Source organism: Macaca mulatta, chromosome 5 (genome assembly GCF_049350105.2).
Source record: "Macaca mulatta isolate MMU2019108-1 chromosome 5, T2T-MMU8v2.0, whole genome shotgun sequence".
Lineage (NCBI taxonomy): Eukaryota > Metazoa > Chordata > Mammalia > Primates > Cercopithecidae > Macaca > Macaca mulatta.
In genome coordinates this window covers 48,860,776-48,878,581 of record NC_133410.1, presented here as the reverse complement: position 1 = coordinate 48,878,581, position 17,806 = coordinate 48,860,776, and the positions used below count along the sequence as shown (strand labels likewise).

The 17,806-nt window shown below is 36.1% G+C and overlaps 1 protein-coding gene across 16 annotated transcripts in view; it reads right to left on the bottom strand.

Moving 5' to 3' along the window:
* WDFY3 (WD repeat and FYVE domain containing 3) overlaps window positions 1-17,806 on the bottom strand; it is a 308,235-nt gene that overhangs the window by 170,393 nt on the left and 120,036 nt on the right. For 9 of the 16 annotated variants that reach the window (XM_015138363.3, XM_078002624.1, XM_078002623.1 and 6 more), the window contains 3 exons: window positions 17,003-17,213; window positions 6,475-6,598; window positions 1,336-1,389 (listed from right to left, as the gene is read on the bottom strand). In XM_015138363.3, coding sequence (XP_014993849.2) covers window positions 1,336-1,389; window positions 6,475-6,598; window positions 17,003-17,182 — 358 coding nt within the window. In that variant the 5' untranslated portion in view covers window positions 17,183-17,213. The remainder of the gene's footprint in view (window positions 1-1,335; window positions 1,390-6,474; window positions 6,599-17,002; window positions 17,214-17,806) is intronic. The other 7 variants (XM_015138368.3, XM_078002629.1, XM_078002632.1 and 4 more) reach the window with 1 other exon arrangement.

Sequence of the window (17,806 nt, the reverse complement as noted above, 5' to 3'; positions counted from 1 at the left end):
ATAATAGTGTAAGTTGAGAAATGCAGAAGATAAATAATTTGCCTACAATTACGAAGCTAGTCAGTGAAAGAGATCTGGATAGGGCTGAGGTTGAATGATACGGGGAGATTCCAAACTCCATCGACAAAATAAACTATCTTTACATAACAAATACATTTTACTATTTTGTAAAGAATAGTATAACTGTATCACTGCAAAAAAAAAAAGAACTATTTTATTTTCACCTGCCAATTTCAGTATGTGTCATTCAGAATATTTCAAAGGCATCTCCCACTTTTTATTCTATTATTTTTTATTTTTTTGAGACAAGGTCTCACTCTATTGTCCAGGCTGGAGTGCACGATCACGGCTTACTGCAGCCTCAACCTCCTCAACTCAAGCAATCCTCCTGCCTCAGTCCCCCATGTAGCTGGGACTAACAGTATGCACCACCATGCATAGCCAATTAAAAAAAATTTTCTTTGTTGAGACAGAGTATCGCTATACTGCCCAGGCTGGTCTCAAACTCCTGAATTCAAGTGATCCTCCTGTCTTGGCCTCCCAAAGTACTGGGATTACCTGTACCTGGGTGTGAGCTGCTGTGCCCAGCCTCACTTTTTATTTTAAATGAGGTAAGTGGCTTATTTTAAAAGTATATAGCATTTAGTGCTATCTTAAAAAATTATGTATACTAGCAAGACAATTAAAATAAAACCTCCATAAATCAAATGGTTTCTTAAAACTTTGAGGAAAAAATGCCCACTACTAGTCAGAAACATACTGGATCTTTTAATTTCAATATTTAACAAATACAAATATAAATGATGATTTAAGTTTTTAAGAGTTAATGAAAGAAGATATTAATAGTAACCCAATCTTTAGAGTTGTCAATCATTTGATTCAAGCTTTATCTTTCACACTGCATTTCAATACATATAGTTAGAATGAAAAACACAGAAATGAGGTTAGTAAAGCCCAGGATTAGATTAAATAAGTAAAGAATGCAGACAATCTTAAATGCAATTTCTCAACCTACACTGAGAGAAAACAAACAAATTTAATTAGCATTCAAAACAATCAGAATGCAAAACATGTTAATAATAAGTGAAATACAAGTTTTCCTTTGCAAAGTCCATTTAAAGCATATGCCATTTTCAAATTTTTGCTTCATGATGATGGTGAGTTACATTAATGGTATTATTATACTTATTTCATTAATGAAGACACAAAGCCCTAAACACCCTTACCCCCTCCAAAAAAAAATTCCACAAGTTAGTCAGAAAAACAATATTAGAATTCACAGCTTCCATGCTTTTCATTTAACAATACATAACCACATCTTGGGAATGAAATTACCTGAAGGTGTTGTGGCTTTGAAATCCTTGGGGGACAGCAGGGCACACTGTTTTTCTGTTTAAAAAAAAAGGCTGGGTTGTCTAAGTGGGGATTCACTAAATTCCACTAATCCCACCACAAGAGTACTGGGGTCAACATCATCCAGCCTCTCCACTGCTGGATTGCCGCCCACTGGGGATTGCACTACTAGGTTTAACAGTGGCACCTAGCATGTAGCAAAAACATTAATAATAAACTGAAGATACTACTTTATGCAGGTAAGAATTTTCTGCTTTGCTGATATAAATTGACCATGTGCTCTTAAACTTAAGCATTTTTAGAACTGGCTGAACTAACTAGAAGAGATGGGGAAAAATCTTAAGATACACCCTCTATACAATCTGGCTACAACATTATGTTTTTGTCAAATTAACTGAGTCACTACTTACTTCCAGCAAAAGCCACAAGGAGGCAAAGGAACAAGAAAGAATTAAGGGAGACAAGGAGACTGTGACTTGACCTAAATGTGTAACAAATCATCCATGTATCCATTTTGCAACTTGATATGCCCTAAAAGGTTTCCATTTACATTAACTTCAGACAGATGTAAACAACAGAACTGCACATAAGCTTGTTTCCTACTGAGATATCTACAGCCCATATCTCAAGTAATCTGATAAAAAAAGTCTGTATCTGTGAGTGCTGATTAGGTAACACCCAAAATAACAAGTCTTCCATAGCAAATTCAGAGGGGTACTGGAAGAATAATCTTGTTCTGGTGAACAATGAACATAACCAGCCTTCAAAGGAATAACAGAAGGTTCACTTCACCTGTTTTTTGGTAGAAAAACTATGTGAATGTAAATTAAGACAAAATTCTTTTCAATGATAACTGCCTATAAAATAAAAGGTTATATGAGGTATCTAAAGTAGTCGAACTTATAGAAGGAGAAATCAGAATGGTGGTTGGTGGCCAGGGGCTGAGAGGAGGGGGAAACGAGGAGCTGCTGTCCAATGGGTATAGTTTCAATCATGTAAGATTAAAAAAAAGTTCTAGAGATCTGCTTGCTGTACAGCATGGTACGTATAGTTAACAGTCTGTACTGTACACTTAAAAATTGGTGAAGAGGGTAGACCCCATATTAAGTGTTATTTTAACCACAATAAAAATAAGTAAATAAGAAAATAAAGATGAAATATGTAAGAGTTGGATGATTTAGGATATACTTAGGTCCTGAAAAATCTAGAACTTTTTACTAGAAAATCAATAGGTCAAAAAGTCTCCATGAATGTATTTTTGATAACAACACTGACCAAAATAATCTTCCAATGTTCTAAACGAAAAATGAAAGAAAAAAAACAAAGATTCCCATAGCCAGGGTAAGGCTGACTAAGGAGACACTCCAGAATTATGTTCTTCTCTCCTAAAAATCAGGAAAGCTGGCTCTTCTAACTCTACTCTGATTCTCAAAGCATTAAAAAAAAAAAAAAAAAAAGGGCAAAGAAATCCTATGTCCAAAATCAGTAAAAGTTTATTGAACACCTAATTATGTGACAAGCATTATTCTAGGTGCTAGTAATACAGGGGTGAACACAACAGACAATAAAATTAAATAAGTAAATAAAGAAAATACTTTCAAATGATAACAAAGCTATGAAGGTTAACATACAATGTGACTGAATAGATACTAATGGGTGTGGGGACAGAGGATAGAAGAACTATTTGAGACAGGGTACTCAGGAAAGATTTTTCATGAGAAGTAACACAAACTAAATTGAGTATCATAGGATTCAAAGGTTAATGAATTTCAGAAGTTTAAAACTAAAAATTATGTGAAATTACACAATATGAAAAAAATGTATCTTAAAAAATTCCTAGGTAATAAGTTGCCACCAATGAGGAAAAGTGGATGAAGAGCACATGATCCTAGGTACTATTTTTGTAACTTCGTAAGAGTCTATAATTATTTTAAACTTAAAAGTTAAAAAAAAATACTTGTGTAATTTTTACTGTAATTAACAATGAGACATCTTCTACTCTATTTAAGACATCTTTCATTACATCTAAAAAATTGCTCTATGGATGTAAAATCATAAAGGGAGTTTGGAAAATGAATCTCCAATGTAGCAAAATGTCTTTCTACAAACATGCAGATTAAGTATTTAAAAAGATAGTAACAGAGGCAAGTATAAATAAGTTTTAGGAATTTTTTCCTAATCTAGTATGTCATTCAAGAAAGAATGGGGAATACCTCATTTCATCAACATGGGTATTTCCTTACAGGACTACGAAAATGGATGAATACATCCATTAAAATGCTTGTAAAAGGATTTTTAAAAGGTATAAACTTTTAAGAACAAGAACAGGATAAGTGAAAGCAATGAAATTTTGGATATTAAAATAGCAGCGAGATTCATGGTTACTGATTACCAAACCCTAGAATCTTGAAGTAATTCAAGAAAAGTGGAAAAGCAACCAAACTACCAAAGAACCCCTGAGAGGCTCAGGAATTGGTGGCACAAGGCACCTTTGGAAGCAGAAGGAAATAAGAACTAGACAGAGAAGCAATGGTGGAAAATATGTTCAAGAGCACTTAGACCCAAGGTCCCCACTACTATGTGGGCACTAGACGGGAGGTTTGTTTGTTCACTGAAAAGAATAAGAGAGGGAGTGTGGATTGGGGGGCACCAGGCACCATCTGGACATACAAAGGTAAAATAAAAGCTTATATACTAAACCTTGAGGGTCCCCAAACCTTTCCCCTACTTTGCTTCCAAAATGCTGAGTCAGGCATGTATCTTCCAAGCAGAGACTGGACAATTCTCTGAGTACCTGCTTAGTTTAGGAAAAAGATCACCAAAAAAATAGCCTAGCAAGATCACCTTATGTTGCAGCCCACAGCTGCAAGTTTCACACACAATTAAAAAGCTTTTTAATGCTCCATTCTTATGTAAGAATAGATGGTCATGGGTGAGACATGTAAGGACATTCTCTAACATAAAAGACAAAGATAAAAACAAATTGATTAAAAAAAACTTTTTTATTAAACCTGAAAGAAACAGATTATTTAGGGAGACAAAAATCTGAAAGAAAAAAATAAGAAACCTCAGAAAGATGAGAAGAAAATATACCCCAAAAATAACAGAAACCAGTAAGAAAGAACACTTAGAAATAAAAAATATTTTTTAAAATGAGAAAAATATAATGTCACAAAGAAAAAAAAAAACCTCTACAGAAGAGATAGATGATAAAATTGAGGAGTTCTCTCAGCAAGTAGTCAAAAAACAAAGAGAAAATGAGAGGAAAGATAAGAAAATGAGAGGAATATTCTAAGAGGGTCATCTGACTAGAAGGAGAAAACAGAGGGGAGGATATTATTAAACAATTTATGAAACTTTGCCCAAATTAAAGGATATGAATAACCAGACTGAAAGAGTCCAATGAGTACCCAGCACATGTATAAAAATAGGTCTACCACAAGGCATGTTATTATGAAATTTTAGAAAAGCAGGGACAAAGAGAGGATCCTAAAAGCTTCTAGAAAAAAAAAAAATAGGTCACAGAGGAAAAAAAAAATCAAGAATATACGTAGCTTTTGATTTCTCAGTAACAATGTAAGAACTTAAATTATAAAAGAAAAATTTTAAAATTCTGAGACAAAATGATTTCCCACATAGAACCTGATACTTACTTAAAGAGGACTGATAATAATGCAGCTGCAAGATTTTTCCAAAATGACCCTGAGTGCTCATCCTGGGCTGCATGGAAGGGCAGAGCTAAGACACTCATCACTGACCATCTCAACCCATCGTCAACTTTCCCAGGCAACTGGTAGCTTCTAATCTCCGCTAAGAGGACCTCCTGGATTACATAGCTAGCATTCTCAAACAACTCCTATAAATATCTAACAAGTATTCAATGGCCTAAGTCATAGGCAGTTTAAATGTCTCTTCACTAACAAGATTACTCTTGAGTTTGTCCTTTAGGAATGGAGAACAATGGGGGACAGAGAGGAGGAGAGGAAAGTGTCTCTCCATTTAAACGTAAACCACAGCTGCGTTTCAGCGCAGCTCCCCAGCACATGTATCTGTGAGATCACGAGAGTGGTAGATATGTGTCTTCTTTTCTCTTATTGACCGTTGGTTTTGTATTAAATAAGTTTCCTTTTCTATAATAATCATGCTGTATGATGTAACGGAATTTGTTCTAAGTCCTGGCAGCTGAAAGGTTGTCAGGTGAAAGAAGAGAAAAGAATCCAGTTTTTACAGCAATAGTCAAAAAATGTTTAACTCATGGTATGTCTAAAACAACAAGCAGAACAAAACCCTGATAACTCCCCTGCATCCTTTTTTACGAAGCTGCTGGAAAAGATGCACTACCAAAATCAGGGATTCAGGAAAAAGAATCCATCCAAAAGAAATGAAAAGGCATCTCAGGACAATGTGAATAGTGATGTTAAAATGGCAGCTGTGCAGCTGGCCTAGAGAGCAACTACTACAGATGACAGAGAACCCTAAGTAGCTCATGGTCTACGGCGAAGATAAGACACATGCACAATGACCACCCAGGAGGTTGAGAAGAAAAACAGTAGTTCAGAAGAGAAAAAATGTTTCTTTGCCTAAAGAAATCAAAAAGCATTTCATCAAGGAAGCATGACTTAATCATGCTGACATTTAGACATACTGAAATGAGGAAAAGATTCTCCTTCCTCAGTGAAGCATTCTAAGAAAATGATTAAAATAAGAGAATAAACATGTTTAAAGATTACAGACAGCAGGATTTGGTTGAAATACAGAAAACAAGCAATAGAAGCAGTGTATGCTTTAAAAAAAAAAAAAGACCAGATGATAGCTTGGCCTTAAATTTCATGCTGAGGAATTTGTATTTTGTTCAAAGGGAAACAGAGAGTATTTTAAAGGGTTAGGGTGGAAGTGGTAGTGGTCCAGGCAGAGTAGCCTTGAGTAGAACTACTCGAGAGTTGAAGATGCTGAAACCAGGAAAAGAATGTGACTCTAAGAAAGGGAACGGGAATGGGTAAATGAACTTAATACTCAATGTGCTGAGAACAAGGTCTGTTTTCCATTTAATTTTAATGGGACTTTTACAGAACTGTCTGTTCATTCAAACAAATCAGTTTTTGCTGGCTACTGTAAAAATACCTGTGGATTTGTTTGATGCTCTCCTTCGAATTTCTGTCACCATTAGTCGTGAGACTTGTGTTGTGAACTGCAGAAGATCAGAAAATTTTTCTGTCATTGTATTCGGCGGAGCATTTCCAAAAACCTGTAGATAAGAAAAGATATAGTTAATGAAGCACTGACACATTTTTCTTTTATTTTGTGAATTCTGAAGTGTAGTATGACTTGAAAATCAAGTCCAGAAAAGTCTACCTACACAGTTACTTTGAATCTTAATACGTTGGAAACACAACTTTCAATAAATCACGTATCTAGCCACATTTCCTTTTACATATAAGTTTGCTCAAGAAATGATTAAATAAATGAAATCTATTTATTTTAGACATTATTGATAAAATTTGAATCAATCTCACTAAAAACGTTAGAAATTGTAACATGTTTCTTTTTTTTTTTTTGAGACGGAGTCTCACTCTGTTGACTAGGCTGGAGTGCAGTGGCACGATTTTGGCTCACTGCAACCTCCGCCTCCTGGGTTCAAGTGATTCTCCTGCCTCAGCCTCCCAAGTAGCTGGGACTACAGGCGCATGCCACCATGTCCGGCTAATTTTTGTATTTTTAGTAGAGACAGGTTTCACCATCTTGGCCAGGCTAGTCTTGAATCCCTGACCTCTGGTGATCCGCCTGCCTCAGCCTCTCAAAGGCTGGGATTACAGGCATGAGCCACTGCGTCCGGCCAACATTTTTCTGATGAAATCTAATTTGAGAATTTAGAGAAAAGTTATAAAGGATCTTTGATGGAGTACAGGCATATTGGATGGTGAAAAGCAGCTCCACTGCTAAATCTCAGGCTGACTTCGGAATTCACTAAACTCATTTCATATCTCAGAATTTCTACATTCTAATCACAATAATTTACAAAATAAGACTGTTACAAAAAAACTAGAAAAAAGAAAATAAATAGGAAGGTCATGAAATAAACTTGTTTTTACACAAATTTTAATATAAATGAGCTTTAGAATAAATAAGTCTTATTATCTTTTTTTTTTTTTTTGACAACTGGGTCTTGCTATATTGCCCAGACAGGTCTTAAATTCCTGGGCTCAAGCTATCCTCATGCCTCTGCCTCCCTAAGTGCTGGGATTACAGGTGTGAGCCACTGTATTCTGTCTACAATAAATAATTTTTAAAAGTAAACGGGTATGGGTTCAGCAAAGAGAATTTGAGAAAATGAAACCTGGACAGACCATCATAAGAAAAGAAGTGGTATTTTAATGGGTAAATAACTAGATGTATCCTGAGGTATTATTTTAAAGAATATTCTTTATAGCTGAAAGGAAATTCTCTATATTCTAAGTCTATTATAGTATCTCTCCCTTTTAACACTCATTACACAGTATTTTATATAATTATTACCTATTGAAATGTCACTACAAAAGGAGAAAACATAATTTACTCATCTTCATATTCTCCCAAGCCAGCACTCTGCCTTTTATAGTAATGTTCCCTAAATATGGTTGTTTATTTATATGTTGACTGCCCTCACAACCAAATTCTAGAGAATATTCAAGGAGCACTGAAGGAGAACATGAGAACATAAACTAAAATTAAGAAGGAAAACAAAACAAACAAGCAAATAAAAGACCCAGCTAGGGAGATGGATTGGAAAAGAAAACTAAATAAAAATCTAAGACCAGAAAGACCTCTATATTTTCCATGTATTGGTTACAAATTTTGGCTCAAAGATACAGAAGAGAAAATCTGATCAATCACATCATTTGCAATGTCCTTAGCATGAAAAATATATATATTTAAGGAAGTACTTGTATTCCTCATATTACACTAGTCCCCCTTATCTGTGAGAAGTAAGTTCTAAGACCGCAGTGGATGTCTGAAACCATGGATAGTACCAAACCCCATAAACACTATATTTTTTACCACAATACATACCTGTGATAAAGTTTAAGTAATAAATTAGGCACAGTAAGAGCCTGGCAACAATAATTAATAACAAAGTAAAAAAATTGTAACAATATACTATTCGCAATTGCACAAATACAAGATTCCTTCTTATTACAGATCTCAGAAACCTCAGCACACAGTTTTTGGTCTTTCCTTACTAAGTCAAGAACTTATACCTTTTCACGTAAAGGAAAGACTTCTCTCTGGCATACCCAAGTTACCATCCCCATAACTTTTGCACTTTGGGGCCATTATTAAGAAAAATAGAGCTTCTTGAAAACAAGCAGCTTGATACCAGAACAGTAGGTCTCATAACTGAGGCTGCCACTAAGTGACTATTGGGCAGGTGGCCCATACATCATGGATACAGTGGACAAAGGAATAATTCACATCCGGGGAGGGATGGAGCTGAATGGTGTCAGATTTCAAACTCGTGAATTGTTTGTTTCTGTAATTTTCCACTTAATATTTTTAGACCACAGATGACCGAAACTATGAAAAGCAAAGCCCTGAGTAAGGAGGGATTACTGCATAATATAAACGATTCCTTCCACATATCCCAATAAAAGGATATAACAAACAATGTGATATCCTTCTAACAGAAAATGTGTTTCTTACACGTTTCTTATAACCTCCCTCAAATTGAGTTGAAAACACTAAAACAATAAATCAATTCTACAAGGGTATCCTTTTATCCAAACACCTAGTCTGTTCAATAATTTGACAAATGAGTAATTTGTAAAAATCTCAAAAAATAAGCTGTACTTTTCAATACTTCCTCAACAAACACATTTTTTTCTGCTGAGATTTTGATAAATGTTGTGTGCTTAGAATTAACCTGTGTCACTTGTTAAATAATCTATGTTACCTGTTAAATAACCCTCCCCTGCCTTTTTTTTTTTTTTTTTTTTTTTTTTGAGATAGGGTCTTACTCTCTCATTCAGGCTGGAGTGCAGTGGTGCAATCATGGTTTACTGTTAGCTCAATCTCCTGAGCTCAGGTGATCCTCCCACCTCAGCCTTCTGAGTAGCTATGATTACAGGTGCCCGCCACCACACCCAGCTGATTTTTCTATTTTTTATAGAGATAGGAATTTTGCCATTTGTACAGGCTGGTCTTGAACTCCTGGGCTCAAGTGATCTGCCCACAATGGCCTCCCAGAGTGCTGGGAATACAGGCATGAGTCACTGCGCCCGGCCAGAAACCTCTATTCTTTAACAAATTGGAGACTGATAAAAATTGAGAAGCCTAATAAAGACACATGTTTGAATAGCCATTCCACCTGTGCTCAGAGATGAGTACATAGCCTTTTGTTATTGTTGTTGTTGAGACAGACTTTTTGCTCTTGTTGCCCAGGCTGGAGTGGTACAATGGCACATTTTCGGCTCACTGCAATGTCTGCCTCCTGGGTTCAAGTGATTCTCCTGCCTCAGCCTCCTGAGTAGCTGGGATTACAGGCACCCACCACCACTCCTGGCTAATTTTTTTTGTATTTTTAGTAGAGATGAGGTTTCACCATGTTGGCCAGACTGGTCTCAACCTCCTGGCCTCAGGTGATCCGCTCATCTCGGCCTCCCAAAGCACTGGGATTACAGATGTGAGCCAACTCTCCGGATGAGTACATAGCTTTTTAATGGAGGTATTTATAATATTCCTATTACTCAGAGTGTATCAATGTATATTTTGCTCCTAAGAATAGTATGAGGTATTTTATTGCTAAGAGTTATTAGGACAACTAAACAGAAGCAATAGTTCATTTCTTGAACAGTTGTAAGATACGATTATTCAACCAATCTTCATGCTGGGTAAATAATATGCTGTTGAAAATGCCAGTAACTTTTTACACAAATCCTGATGTTTACTGCTTTATTTCCTCTAATAAATTTTCTCACAAGTAAATAAAACTGGCTTGAATTTACCAACTCAAAATCAGTACTACAGAAAAAGACTATGTCATATTTGCTAATCTGAAATGAACAAGCATTGCTTCTTAAATAAGGTTTATTCGGTTTATTCACTCACAAATATTTATTGGCTTCCTAGTATATATGCCAGGCAATGTTAGAAGAGTACTGAATATAAAGGTAAATAAAACAATATGATTTCTGTGCTCATGAAACACAGGACATTTTAGCACAGAAGACCAATGGTAAATAAGTTGATTTTAAACTTAAAATTATTTAAAGATAGTATCATGAAGAAAGTAAAACAGGGTGGCTGAAAGAGAATGCCTGGGGTGGGAAGAAGGTTGTCAGGAAAGTTCTCTCTGAAGAAGTGACACTGCTGCCAAAGGATGATACTGACTACTGAGGAAAAGTTACAAGCCAAAGAGACAAGGAAAGAGGGTTGCAGTCAGTGAGATCAGAGCTGTGCAAAGACCTTAAAGTAAGACTGATTTTGGGGTACAGAGTAATGAAAAGGAGGCGGATAAAGCTGGGGCATTTTGTCTAAGAGGAAAAATGGTACAAGATAAGATTGGAGGGATAGAGGAACTAAAGCATGAATCTGACATTGCAGATAATACTGAATGGATAAGGTAGCAAAGAAAACAGTGTAGTTTTTGTGATTGACTTAAAAAATTAAATCTAAAAGTATTAGGTATGTTTTCACTACTTTCAATAAGTAGTGGTATTTCTTGAAACTCTACAATGCTTCCATCATTTACATAAATGTTTGCCAAAGAGGATGCAGCATGAAGCTGGGTGTCAGAAGGTGTGCTCACTCTCAGGGAGTACTGACTACTTGTCAAATTTTTCTGGTTCTAGGTCAGGTACAGTGGCTCACGCCTTAATCCCAGAACTTTGGCGGGCTGAGGTGGGTAGATCACCTGAGGTCAGGAGTTGAGACCAGCCTGGCCAACATGGTAAAACCCCATGACAACTAAAAATATAAAAATTAGCTGAGTGTGGTGGCACATGCCTACAATACCAGCCACTTGGGAGGCTGAGGCATGAGAACTGCTTGAACCTGGGAGGCATAGGTTGCAGTGAGCAAAGATGGCACCACTGCACTCCAGCCTGGGCAACAACAGAGCCAGACTTGGTCTCAAACAAACAACGACAAAAAATTTCTGGTTCTGCAGAGGAAGAAAGTTGGGCAAGAGAACAGGTAACACATTCAACTCAAAAGGGCTGATTCTAGAATAGATACGTAAAATTCGTAACAGATTAAAAAAAAAACAGTACTGAAGAACAAAAATGCCTTCTTGCAAATTCACTAGAAATAACAACAACTACCATATAATACCCATTTAAAATCTGCCTAGCACTATTCAAGAATTTGGTGTCATTTAAGTCTCATAAAATTCTACAGAATAGGTTCTACTAGTAGCCTCATTTTACAGTTAAGAAATTAAGAGTTAGAGAAGTTAACTTAAAACAGGAGGTAATCCAGACAGAATTTAAAACTACATCTATCTGATTTCAAGCCAGGCTCTTAATCACTCAGCACTATATTTTTCTCAAACTGTGCATGAACCCTAGCACTGTAACTTTGCATAGTGTTCATCTTTACAGAAAAATAGCAAGGTTTGACTTATTTTTAAAAGAATCATTTTTAGTATCCACCTAAATAGATTTCAGAAGATTTCCTGGCACCTCTTCAACCAAACATTTTTGGCACTCAGGGAAAACAAATTAATGATGTTGTCTAATGGCATTCAAAAAGGCTCAATATATACTTGTTACTGAATGGTGCTATTCAATAAAAATATATTAAATATGACTAATAAAGGAGAAGTTGGAATGTTTACAAAATTTTTTAAAATGGAGGCTTTTGTTTCCTAAATATGTGTTACATCTAAAGTTAAGTCAGACTATTGGCCATCATTAGTCCTAAAATAATTTGCTATAAATAACAATGTTAAAAAACTAACAATGAAGATGTAATTGCTTTATTTCATATGGTAAATCAGTTAAGATTTCTTATCAATTAATATAAATGATTAAGGAAAGATTTATCTTATGCTCTTTTTGGTTCTAAGAAGGACCATCAGATGAGAGTCTGAGAAGAACAGAATGCCTAACTCAGTCCCGTCCTCTCCTTTTGAGCTCTGCCTGCCTCATAAGAATATGCATTCTCATCTGCTCTGGCTGTGGCCTGTGACTGTCCAGTTCTGCCAGTGACTGGGTAAGTAAACATGACTATTTCAGGGCTGAATTCAGCGAGTCCTTTATTGCACAGACCCAAGCCACATTCTCCAGTATCAACTGTATTGGTATTACATAATAAGTAATAAAGCTGCAACAAAATAATTCATCTGTCTGCCTTCTGATCTCTCTCTTATTTGGTTCTAAGTTTGGGTGACCTCTCTCTTAAGCCAACAAATTTAAAAGTAATGATAATTTGTAAGGGATTTAAAAAGGACACTGTATTACATTTACATGCTTCTCAAATATAAATTGGAATTAAGTTAAAAAATAAGGAGAGTTTCTTACAGAAGATCTAATTGGTAAACATTACATTTTAAAAATATACAACAAAATATAACAAATACTACAGTAACAGTGGCAGTTATGAATTTTTAGACAACTAAAATGTTACTCATTTTGACAAGTTTAAACCAAATGTTTTCTTTTGTCAGCTTTTGTTCTGGGACTAAAGGTTAATTATTTTTAAGAATGCTGAATAAATATTATTCTGCTATTTTCAGACTTCACTATAATCTTTCAGTTTGAGCAAATCAGTAAGAGGGAAGATAACAGCAGCCTCCTTGTAGGACTGTAATGAAGAAAACAGGAGGCATTTTGAGAACCCAGCATGAGACCTGGCCCAGAAAAAAGACTCAATACATGTCATTTCCCAACCCATGTCTCTCAAAGGCAAAAATGATGCACTGAAATAACACTATTAAGCATACTTTAAAAACTAGTCTGTAGCTAGTTGTCCATGTCTAACTAGTCTGTAACTAGGTGTCCATGTCTATTTTAGCTTGTTCACCATTTAGCTCTAATCAAGCAAAGTCTCACAATCAACACCTCAATCCCTTTTTAGAAATCATGGTAAGAACTGGTTGGCTCTAGCGACATACTGAGCTACTCACTCACCACAGGTATTTCTCACTAGTGGAGAATGTTCAAGCACAAATGGCCAAATGTTAAATAGATATGGCTACATATTTCTAAATTTTTCTAAATTTAATGGAAATGGTGTCTAAGAACAATTCTAGTTTATTAATTATATCCAACGAATAAGAATTTTTTTAAAACATTTTTCAAATTAGTCACAACAGTACAGATATAACTTTCTATCTTTTCATTAGTTAAGAGTTTACTGAATCTTTGTGATATTCAAATCACTCATTATATTAGAGGTTTAAAGCATTGCATACACATATGTTTCTAATCAACCAATTAAAAACTTTTGAGAGAATTTGTTAATAGTTAATGAGACAATAACATAGGACGTAAGACAACTAAGTCAAACATTATAAATAGATAGAGAATAATTATTAAAGCATCTCATATCTGCTTATTAAAAAAACAAATATTCCTAAGATTCTTCTAGTCTAGTAGACTGTGGAAGCCTAACTGATGAAATACATGGGATACATACATATGTAGGATATTACTTAATAATTCATGTTAACAGCCAAGAACAATTCCCTTAACTGCTCTAAACATTCTTTATTACCTTGTAAACATTCCTAAGTCTGAGAGAAGGAAATTACCTCAAACTACTCAGTAACCAACAGCACATCATGACATTAAAGTAAAACAAAAATAAGATTTAAAAACAAAACAAACTTCCGGGTAATAAAAATTAACTTCCCGGTAATAAAAATTAGTAACTTCCCTGAATAGGGCTTAAAACAATAGCTTGCCACAGTTCTCCCTCCCATTTTTAAAAGAGCTATTTTAAACCTTTCCCCACCTCTTCTCACATTCCTACTCTACCATCTCCTCCCTCTATCATTCTTGGCAGATAATCTATCCTATTATTTCATAAGCAAGGAAATGTACATTCTCTAAATGCATTAATGTTTCTATCCTCTTCCTGTTGTATCCAACACAAGCTCATGGGTGATATGTGAACTAACCTTCCTTGCACTCTTGCCCTTCTGCCTTACCAGCATATAAAAACTTCAATCTCAATAAATCAGGTATTGCTTTCTCTACTTTTTCACACAGGCCAGTACAGATAAGGTCTAGTATAAATTTATCATCTCCAACCTTCACTGAGCTGACAATACTAATCAATTCTTTTATTGCCCCCTTTCAACTCTTTCTCACTCATTCCCTTTCACTAGTATTCCCAACAACAAAAATAATAATATTCATGTAATAAAAACAATAATAGATACAATAATAATAATAATAATAGGCACACATTTCTTGGGACACACTTATTAAGTGCTGTAAGTATGTTATCTGCATTTTACTCTCACGACAACCCAATAAGGTTGACATTATTATTTTACGGCCCAGAAATCGAAGGTAACTCTTCCTCCCCAGTGCATTAGACAACTAGAAGTCTAGTTCCTTAAGAGGAAGAAGAGAGATATCACCGCAAATCAAAGACAAGAACACTGATATGTAAACACTGGAGATTAAGTGATAGTCTATCTACTGAACATGAGACATATTAAAACAATAAATAAATAAAATAGTAATAATAAAACAAGAAAGAATTCAAGGAAATTAAAACTGGGATAGTAATAGCACAACAGTACTCTAAAAGAGCTAACGTTTGATTGACAGAGGTCCAGAAAAGGGGGAACATACAAGATACAGGGGAGAATATTCTCAAAGAAATCTTTCAGAATATTTACCCAGACTGAACAATACAAGTTTTCAGATTAAGAAGGCTTACGCTGAAGCCACAAAAAATTTCAAAATAACGAGAAAAGGAAGAGCCTAGAAAATTTCATACAGAAAGATAGATGAACAGAGAAAATAATATAGACAAGAAGTGAGACTAGATGGGATAGAGCCAGTTAGAGATTGGGGCACAGGGTGAGGGGGTGGGTGTGGAGAAAGGCATAGCCAAGGGCATGGAGATAGATCTGGAAAAAGGGAGATCCAGGGGAGAAGAAAAAGAGAAAGGGGAGAGTCAGAGACAGGGAGAGAAATAGGGACAGAGAGGAGATAAAGAGAGAAATGGGAGGACAGAGAAAGACAGTGATGGAGAAGAGAGAGATGAAAGGCATAGAGAGACAGACAGAGATAGGAAGAAAGAAATGGAAACAGGGGAAGGCAGGGAGACACAGGATGAAAAGGACAGAGACAGGGCAAGGCAGAGAAAATGTGGGAGGGAGAGAGAAAGAGAAGGAGGAAAAAGAGCGAGAGAAGGGAAACCAAGAAACAGAGACATGGAGAGAAAGAAATTGAGACAGTTCTGAAGTCTGAGGAAAACAAGTTCTATAATAATAGAATAATAAAGGTAGTACCATATAAGGTTCATCTTTGAATAAATTTAAATTTACACCACTATCAGTAGAGAGCAAACACTGATTACTGCTTACACAAGCAGCATAACTAATAGGGAAAGGATGAGGAGGGCAGCGTGTATGAATGAGTGTATGTATGTATGTTACTGTTTGGAGGGAGAGGAAGTAAAAAAGCTAATTCTCATATTCCTCAGTAGGAAGTCAATTAAAACTACACAACCAACAGCAGTAAAAATATGTTATTTAAAAGCCCGTCATGGCAACAGCAATTAGTGGTGAAGGGCGGGAGAGCACCTATAAGCCTGTGAAACTATCTGACTTTTTTAAATGATGTATTTGTGAACTTTTGATACACATAAAAAAATTATTATTATTATTATTTTTGAGACAGAGTTTCGCTCTTGTCACCCAGGCTGGAGTGCAACGGCGTGGTCTCAGCTCACTGCAATGTTTGCCTCCCGAGTTCAAGAGATTCTACTGCCTCAGTCCCCCGAATAGCTGGAATTACAGGCACTTGCCACCATGCCTGGCTCATTTTTGTATTTTTAGTAGAGATGGGGGCTCACCATATTGGCCAGGCTTGTCTCAACCTCCTGACCTCAGGTGATCCACTTGCCTTGGCCTCCCAAAGTGCTAGGATTACAGGCGTGAGCCACCGCGCCCGGCCTAAAAAAAGTTATTTTAAAAATACCCAACAAGTTTGCTACATGTAATTTACAAAATATATTACAACATTAACTCTATTTTGTTTATCTATAGCCTATAACCATCCTCTTACAGTATCTCTTAAACAACAGCAAATTGTAATGACTTTTTAAAGTGTACAAAGGGCTTGGGCAGTTGTACCATTTGGTGTAATAAAATCATCACTTTAAAAGATAACAGAAATAACACAATTGATAATTTACAATCTATTCCTCTTCCAAAACTCAACCATAACAGGGATATTTTAAACAATGGTTCACAGCTTGCACTTTACCTGTTAAAAAATCAAAAAGTCTCACTGAATGTAGTTTATTCTGACCAGTTTCACATCAAGTCACATTGCTTTATAGCAGATTGGAAAGATGAAACAAGAACAGCAAACTTCTTAAAAACTAACTCATCCTACTATTTTTTTCTACCTATGGCTTACCAGTAACCTTCAGATTCTTGTAGTGCCTCCCAGTCCTGGAAGGTGTGTGTCTGGCAACCTGGACTTACCCTGTTAAACACTGGCAGCATCATATACAGTTTCTCTTCTTGTTCCTTCTGAGTCATGTGCCGGGGAGGATGGCACAACTCCGTGAAGAGCCGGCGGAGGTGCATCAGCCCTAAGGCGTTGTCTTGTGGGCTACACTCCTCCTGCCTCGGCCGCCCCATGATCCTCTTCACCATGTTCATCTTGGCTGGTTGGTGAGACACACTTCTAATTCTGTTGGAAAATGTCAATACGTGAAGAGTCAAAACATCATCATCTTGACTAGGTCAAACATGCATGTAAGGGCTTATAAGAAATTTGCAAAATAGAAAATTCTGTCTAAAATGTATCTTTCTACTTCTTTAAACAGAAAAGACAGAGAAGCAAAATTTGATGAATCCCCCGAAGGACAAATTATTAATCATAGCACTGGAAGTTCCTACTCACTCTGCCACAATTTGTATAAAATGTAAAACATTAATCAGACAAGTAACAATGTTTCCAATTAGTTTAGTCATATCAAGTTCAAAAATAAAGGCGCCAGGCACAGTGGTGCACACCTGCAATCCCAGCACTTTTGGAGGCTAAGGCAGGCGAATGGCTCAAGCTCAGGAGCTCGAGACCAGTCTGGGCAATATGACAAAACCCCATCTCTACTAAAAATACAAAAATTAGTCAGGTATGGTAGTGTGTGCCCATAGTCCCACCTACTCAGGAGGCTGAGGTGGGAAGATAACTTGAGCCTGAGGGGCTGAGGTTGCAGTGAGCCAAGATCACGCCACTGCATTCCAGCCTGGGTGACAGAGGCTCTGCCTTTAAATAAATAA